The 8,346-nt window shown below is 41.4% G+C and overlaps 1 protein-coding gene across 1 annotated transcript in view; it reads right to left on the bottom strand.

Annotated features, from left to right (window-relative positions):
- Nucleotides 1-1,423: 1,423 nt before the first annotated feature.
- Fam78b (family with sequence similarity 78 member B) overlaps nt 1,424-8,346 on the bottom strand; it is an 82,589-nt gene continuing 75,666 nt past the window's right edge. The window contains exon 2 of the mRNA XM_090340546.1: nt 1,424-2,169. Coding sequence (XP_090196672.1) covers nt 1,647-2,169 — 523 coding nt within the window. The 3' untranslated portion in view covers nt 1,424-1,646. The remainder of the gene's footprint in view (nt 2,170-8,346) is intronic.

The raw sequence follows: 8,346 nt of genomic DNA, 5'->3' as shown, positions 1-8,346 counted from the left end.
AACAAGTACCATATCCTGGGACTAGGGATTCAAAGAAAATAGACTAAATTACACTTTAAATAAAGTAAATAAGCCCTCCTGTTTTGTTAGTTCTCCATCTCCAAACTCTGGTAGAAGACAGATCTTTAGAGGCAGCCATAGGACTGTGACATAATTGCTCTGGGTTTGAACTTTCATAATCTCAAATTAAGCTTGCAATATCAATCATTAAATATACAATGAAATCATGGGAATGTTATAGTTTTTTCTGGGGAGTTTTCAAAGAGTAACTGGCACTATCGAGAATAAAAGGGAAAAGCCCTCTTTCTGGAAGAGTTAAAAAGGAGAGATTTAAGCTCAAAGGACTAGAAATTTCTCACTGTAAAGAGGAGTAACAGAAAACTCCTTAATATTGGACTGACTCAAGAAAACCTAGCTTCCTGTTTTTATTGGCTAGATCTCAGCCATATACAAGCTTGTAGTTCAGATGTTCATTAGAAAAATTCTGGAGCCTTAGGAAATACTTCTTCAGAATACTCAACAGTTAAAAGTCAAACTTGTGTGAAACAGAGTTAAGCTTAACTTATAGGAGTATATGGTGCATGTGTATTTTATGAACAAAGGCCACAGACACAGAGGTAGGCACTGTTGGTAAATCTGTGTGTGTGTGTGTGTGTGTGTGTGTGTGTGTGTGTGTGTGTGTGTAGGCATGTGCATGCACAGGAGTGTGAATTTTATTGTCCAAATTATCCAGAGACTAAAAATAACGAAAATATTTTTCTTATCTGTTGAAATGTTTTCATGACTTTATGGCTTCTAAATCTTATTCATAAGGTTAAGACTGGTGATGGGCATAGGGTAAGAGGTTTTAAAGACCACAATTTGGGTCACAAAAACATAATGAGATACCCAAATATCCTAGCTACTACAGAACACAGGAATGATACCTACAAATAATATGACCAAAAGTGCATTGGATGAGCAATTGTTTTGGAGGGAAAAGTGGGTAAATGGAACCACAGAGTCTCTGCCAGTTAGTTTACATCAGCACCTTGGACAGCTCTCAGAAGTTTTCTCCTTCAGGATGGAGCAACCACCTCTACCTCAGTTTTCTAAGTGATCCTTTAATCCTAGTGAGTGGCTGATAATCTGATGATGAATCTTGCCTCTCCCAGTCACCCATTATCTTTTTACACTGGGCTTCCATTCTACCCATTTTCCCAGCACCCTCTAGTCAGACCACAGGACTGTGTTATGAACACCTGGTGTGGATGCTTTCACTCCCACTTCTAATTGGTTGGGAAGCAGCATTTGCCACAGGCACTGTATAGTTTCATTTCCATCCCCTGCATCTCACAGGAAAGAAATGGTCAATAGTTCAAATAAAAGAATCATCCTTGTCAGCTCCGAAATATGGCTACTTGCATGGTCATCACAGCAAGTCTGTCAAATCAGTGATTTCTTTATTCCTAAAAGGAAGGGGCTTTTCCTAAGGATTGTGGTTCTCCCACCCAAGGAGCAGCTCTACTTTTCACGAGTAGCTGCGAAGGCTGGCAAACCGAGAGGTCTGCTTTGGCTCAGAAACTCAGTTTGGCTCTTGCCACCCCTGGCAACCTCATGATGTGTCTCGGTGGCATGTGCTCTGCACATGGTCGGCCAGTCTGCTTCTACTTAGGAGGTATCACAACCAGAGGTGGGCCCCGTTTGGGCCTCCACATGAGGACCTGGGCATCGTTGGCATTGGGTTTCACTAGTGCATTAGGGGGGATGGGCTCCATCCGGCTCAGAATCCGAGGCTGCTCCTGCTGAGTCCTGCCTACCAGCCGGGCCCGCTGCCCCAGTAACTGAAGAGGGTCTACCTCAATGTCTACCCTCATCCTCCACTTGATGGTCTGTAGAATGATCTTCTCCTTCGTGGTGGTGTTCATGGCCACCAACCAGGTAGTGAAACTTTGGTCCCTCTTGATTCTTGTAAGCAGTGGGACGTTGCTGTCGCTCACTGGCACTGCCCATGTCACACTGGGGTAGAAGTTGTCATTCATGCTGACGGAGAATCTGGAGATCTTGTTGGTAGGGCCAACCAGGGTCACAGTTTCAGTGGTGTTTCCATACCAAGGGTAGCTCACCCCATCTGAATCACTGATGGCTTTTACTCTCCCTTCCCTCAAGTCAGGCAGTTCCCAGCTTGACCTGGCAAAGAAGAAGAGATGCACAAGAAAAGAAGAGGCTGAATGATTTTTTTTCCAAAGCTGGAGATGTGCCCACCACTCACTAATACAGACAACTTGGGCAAAAGGAGACATTTGGGAGGGGGAAATCAGGCCAAAAAGTTCTATGCTGGGATGTTTCTGGATTAAATGAGAACAATTCAAAACAGAAATAAAAATTAAAAAAAGCAATGCCAAAACAAGTTAAATAAAACCCTAGCTGACCCAATTGAAGGCAGGAAGCTTAGAGAGGCCATTGTGTGATCAGAACTGGGAGCTATCAGTTATGGGATGACAGTAAGCAGTAATGGAGAGGCAATCCATTACAGAAATTACAGTTTGGGGGGGTTGGGGCACAGTATGAGTATTTGTAAGGTTTGCTTTTTAGGAAGAAGTGGTGGTTGACATTTAATCTACTCAAAGGAGGTGCCAGGGGGAGAAGAGAACAAAAAGAGACAAAGATGAAAGGCTATATACTGAATTCTTAGAAAATCACAGCAGCAGAATTTCTGCTCAGGAAGTGTGTTTTATATTCTACTCAACAGTGAATCCAGCTCCTAAAAAACAGATAAAGAAAGCTCCTAGAAGGGGAGACTTCTAGAAACTACTACCTAACCTGTGAACTTTGTTCTGCAGACTGGCAGATGTGGCCTTGAACACATTGAGCTCTGGCTTTTAGTCCAGCCTAGAATCATAATTGCTTGATAGTCTGGGTGTCTTTCTACTCTTCCTGGATTTCCCCTACCTTCATACAAGAAGAAGGAGGGAGGAGAATATGTGGTCTACTCCAGTGTTTCTTTCCTTTTCCCCCATCATAGACCACTGTATGTAAGGATGATGATGGTGGTGACTCTGCTAACTTGTGGAATGCTTACTCTATCCGAACCATTGTGCTAAGAAGTACTTTGCTGTCTCAGTTCAAGTTCAGAATATTCTGCAGTATAATGGACTTCTAAATTGTAAGTCAAGTGCCTGACAGGCTATAAGAGGTAGAGCTGGGAATTGACTACAAGCTATGCTTTTGACTACTATATGTCATTAGTGTTGGAGGAAGCCAGAGTGGAGGAGACTCAGGCTGTTCAATGAGCTCATAGCAATTTGGGTAGCCATAGGGAACTGGATTGGAACCTGGTAAGGATCTTCTCCATATCTCCACTTCTAGAACCAGGAATGATGCTTGGTAATAATGTCTAAGATTTTAATAATGAAAGCCTGTGACTGTTCCATTCATCAGCTGAGACATAGTGACCTTATTTGGTATGAAATTTTTTTTTCTCCTAGGAAGTGATAAAAGATCTTTCAAGGCTTTAGCCAAATGGCCTAAAAGGGAGTTTCAGAGGCAAGGTGATGCTGATAGCACATCAGCATCTTTCAGCCTTGCTTACCATCCCATGGGAATGTGCAGTTCCCAACCTCTGCATGTGGCTGTCCCTCAGCATTTCTTTTTTTTTTTTTTGTGCCAGTCCTGGGCTTGAGCTCAGGGTCTGAGTACTGTCCTTGGATTTTCTTAAGGCTAGAGCTCTACCACTTGAGCCTCAGCACCACTTCCGGCTTTTTTCTATGTATGTGGTACCGAGGAATCGAACCCGGGTCTTCATGCATGCTAGGCAAGCACTTTAACCACTAGGTCAAACTCCCGGCCCCGACCCTCAGCATTTCTTATCCCAGTCATACAGGAAAAGTGAGCTAGACTGTCCTGGGAGGAGGTGAATCCATAGCAGCAAGAGCAGGAAACGTCACTTATCTTCATACCCTTGATAATGGCTGGAATATAGGATGTGGTGGTTGGAAAAACTTAGTAATGGGAACAGACCTGCTATCAAGCCAGACGGCTCAGTCTGATACACAAGGCAGTGCAGCTCCCAGATCATCTCATAGCCTCTTCTTACTGAACAAAGGGGACTCCTTGTTATTTGAATGAAAAATTATCATATGAGCATCAGAGATTGTGGAAACCAATCGGCTTACTTGATTCACAGAATGGCCACACTTTGAGCCCCAAGCCAAAGGGCTAAGGCAATTTATCAGTCATCAAACATTTGTTTTCTGTGTTTTCCAAAACCTGTTTTTAATTTTGGTTAGGGACAAAGCCCTGCTGGCCTTTGTGTTCTTCTATGTGACAAGGGCAGGCATTAACACTGTGCTAACCATGGTATATCCCTTAGGGAATATGGTTTTAAGTGGGGTTTTTAGTCTGTTTATTCTGTTATAACACCGGCCAATTCACTTACTTTCTCTGTAGAAACTTTACAGTTCACATTTTGTTTTTGGCCAGTCCTAGGTCTTGAACTCAGGGCCTGGGCACTGTCCTTGAGCTTTCTCAAGAATAGTGCTCTACCACTTGGGCCACAGCATTACTTCTGGGCTTTTTTGTATGTATATGTGGTACTGAGGAATTGAACCGAAGGGTTTGTGCATGTGAGGTGAGCACTCTACCACTAGGCCACGTTCCCAGACCATAGTTCATATTTTTGCTTCTAGAGCCATGAGCAGGGACTTGGGTCAGAAGGACAATGTAATGATTTGATTCCAGGTTTTCTTTCTTTCTTTTTTTTATTGTATTTTATTGTAGGGATAATGTATAGAGGGGTTACAGTTACATTCATCAAGTAATGGGTACGTACATTACTTCTTGTACCTTAATGCCCTTTCTCATATTTTTGTTCCCCTTTCCTTTCCCCTACCTCCTCCCAATCATCTTGTTTTTCCCTTTCCCTTCCCTATTTCAAATAAACATATATATATATATATATCATACCAGGTAACTAAGTCAGATACAGTAACCACATGAGATTAACCATAAGTGGAAAAAAAGAGAAAAGAAATAACTTCACATAGCACATTAACAACAATAATCATAGGGGCCAGGAGATTGGCCTAGTGGTAGAGTGCTTGCCTAGCATGCATGAAGACCCAGGTTCAATTCTTCGGTACCACATACATAGAAAAAAAAAAGCTGGAAATGGTGCTGTGCCTCACATGGTAGAGCTCTACCTTTGAGAAAGCCCAAGGACAGGGCTTAGGTCCTTAATTTAAGCCCCAAGACTGTCAAAAGAAAAAGAAATAATCACAAAGATTGGTTCCAGGTCTTTGGTTTCAAGTTTTCTTAAAAACAAAACAAAACAAAACTGGAGATAACAACAAAGAGGGCACATTATTATTTCTGCCTTGGGATAGAAGTTAGAGACTCTGCTTTGTGGAGTATCTGAAATAGGAAATCTAAATCTCTCCCTCCCCCTTTTTTTCCTTGGCCAGTCATGAGGCTTGAATTCAGGGCCTGGTCACTGTTCATGAGCTTCTCTTCGCTCAAGGCTGGCACTCTACCACTTGAGCCATGTCTCCACTTCCAGCTTTTTTTTTGTAGTTTATTGGAGATAAGAGTCTCAAAAACTTTCCTGCCGGGACTGGCTTTGAACTACAATCATCAGACCTCAGCCTCTTGATTATCTAGGATTACAGGCATGATACACCAGTGCTTGGCTCTCTAGTAATTATTTCTTAGTAGTTATCATAATGCAATAAAGGTATCTGGTCAAGGAAATTTTAAGTACAGAGACCTTGGGAGGTGACACATTGATTTCATCTACTCTCTTCTGTGGCTACTGTTTCAGGATCGCTTGAACTCTAAAGCAGTTTCTCTTCTGCAGCCTGTGGGACCCAAGATCTATATAGGGATCTATTTAGCGATAACCTGATTTACAGTCATCAAAACTCATTATGACTTGACTTTAGCAAATAGGGAATGGCGTCCTATTAGAAAAGTACTTCTATTTATTTTGGAAATAATTATGTTTATCCCAAGGCAGTAGATTTTAGTTTCTAAAGAAAAAGGAAAAGTTATGCTTAAGAAAAGGCCTGGCTGGGCCGGGAGTTTGGCCTAGTGGTTAAAGTGCTTGCCTAGCATGCACGAAGACCCAGGTTCGATTCCTCAGTACCACATACATAGAAAAAAGCCAGAAGTGGTGCTGAGGCTCAAGTGGTAGAGCTCTAACCTTGAGAAAGTCCAAGGACAGTGCTCAGGCCCTGAGCTCAAGCCCAGAACTGGGAAAAAAAAAAAAAAAAAGAAAAGGCCTGGCTAGTTTAAGTGGCTGATAAAATGGTTTTGATAATGGTTTCTTAGAAGTCCCTGAAAAGTTCCAAGAATGGTAGAACCTTCAAAGAACGGTAGAACCACGAAGTCCCTGAAAAGTTCCAAGAATGGTAGAACCGCGAGTCTCCCAGAGACCACATAAGAGAACTGTTGTGACTATGGCACCAGAGGCACTTCAGATTCTGTTTCACCCCTATTGTACTTTCCATTCTTAACATAAACCAGAACTCTTGCTAATGTATCCATTTTTCCAGGCTAGAAATGAAGGCCAATTTTGACTCTTCTTATTTCCTTACCTAGATGGCTACCTGCTAACATCACTGCATCCTGTGAATTTTTATCCCATAAGTAATGCTTACATTTATCTCCTTTTCTCTGTCTTATTACCTTCATTCAGTCTATCTCTAAGTCTCTCTTACCTGTTCTACTGTAATAAACAATCAATAACTGGCCTCTATTTCTAACCCTGATTCCTTTTCAGTTGGTTCCTTAAGCTGCCTAAGTATAAAGAAATGCAATTTTGCTCATGTTTTTTTCTATATGCAAAAACCTTTCTAGGGCTCTTCTACATGGAAATCATTGGTATCTCCCACAGTCTAAAATCAGTTTTCTTAACTGAACAGACATGGCTCTCCAGGATCTCTCTCTCTCATACAGGCATCATGTTTTTTCTCACATCCACCTCATTTACTTTTCATATTGTGTCCTGTGCCTATACATGCCTTTTCCTAATAAAATTTCACTGCCCTCTGAAAATCATCCCACCAATCAGCTGGTTCAGGAAACCTCCTTTCCACCTCACCATGGATATGTTCAGATCTACAGAGTTCAGCTTCTAACTTTTACTTTATGTGTCTATTTTTTCCCATTACATTAGGATTTCCTTGACACTGTGACTTATTTTTGAATCTTTAATATCTAGCACATTGCTGGTACACAGTCAAACTTAATACACATTTAAGGATTAAATATTTCATCTGAACCATTTCATGCAATATTCCTGGAGTTTAGTAGAGCTTGTATACAATAAAGCCTTTTTTTTAAATCACACCTTCACACTTTATGTATTTTCTCACCTTTAACTCTAACATTTATTATCATTTAACTATTATAAGGACAGCTCTCAGACTTGCAATGGAAGTTATTTTTCCTTAAAGGAGAGGTAAGACACACTTAAATAAAACTGAATGAAAGAGTATCAATGTACTTTGGCAATGATTCATAATCGTTACATACCAATAAACAAGTGGCAGAGATAGCAAATGATAAGGAATCCTAGACACATACACATCCAGTCTGGCTAAAATAGTGGGAAAGCTTCAGGGGAAAATGAGTGGTTCCATCATAGTTCAAGCACAACAATACAAATAGGTGATGTTTGGGAAACAGAGAAATAAAACACTTTGTGTGTGTGGTAGGGGGGTAGAGGGGAGCAAGTGCTGGGAAAAGTGAGATTAAGCCAGTGAGACAAAGCATTCACTTGTGGAGTGCCTTTAATCACGGGCTTCAGCACTTGGGCTTCATCTTGGAGGTAGTGGGACTGTGTACAGGAGAGGATATCTTAGGAAGAAAAGATATCTACAAAGGAGATTTCTAGAACTAAAGGGAATGAGGATCTTGAGGAGCTTTTACAATACTCCAGATAATTTTAAATAAGTCTTTAGACTAGTGATGAAGGGGATGGAGGTAGCATGGTGAAGATGTACTACAATGTTAAGTGAGGTAAGAGAGACAAACCTTGAATGTTTCCTCTCGTATGTGGAAGCTGGACTTAAAATACATGGGGGCATGGTAAATGATACAGGACTCTAGGCATTCACACACAGTGAGACCAAAGGAGGAGACTCTTGGGAGAGGAACACAAAGGTGCATGTGTCTAATTATACAAAATAGTATTTATGGAAATGAACTCTAGGAACTGGGAAGTATTTTCTTTGTTAAAAGAGAGAGAGATAGGGCTGGGAGTTTGGCCTAGTGGTTAAAGTGCTTGCCTAGCATGCACGAAGACCCGGGTTCGATTTCTTGGTACCACATACTTAGAAAAGGCTCAAGTGATAGAGTTCTAGCCTT

The sequence above is a fragment of the Megascapheus bottae genome, chromosome 10, assembly GCF_031878675.1.
Source record: "Megascapheus bottae isolate mThoBot1 chromosome 10, mThoBot2.hap1, whole genome shotgun sequence".
Lineage (NCBI taxonomy): Eukaryota > Metazoa > Chordata > Mammalia > Rodentia > Geomyidae > Megascapheus > Megascapheus bottae.
The sequence above is the reverse complement of the archived record's forward strand: the minus strand, read 5'-3'. Positions and strand labels throughout refer to the sequence as shown.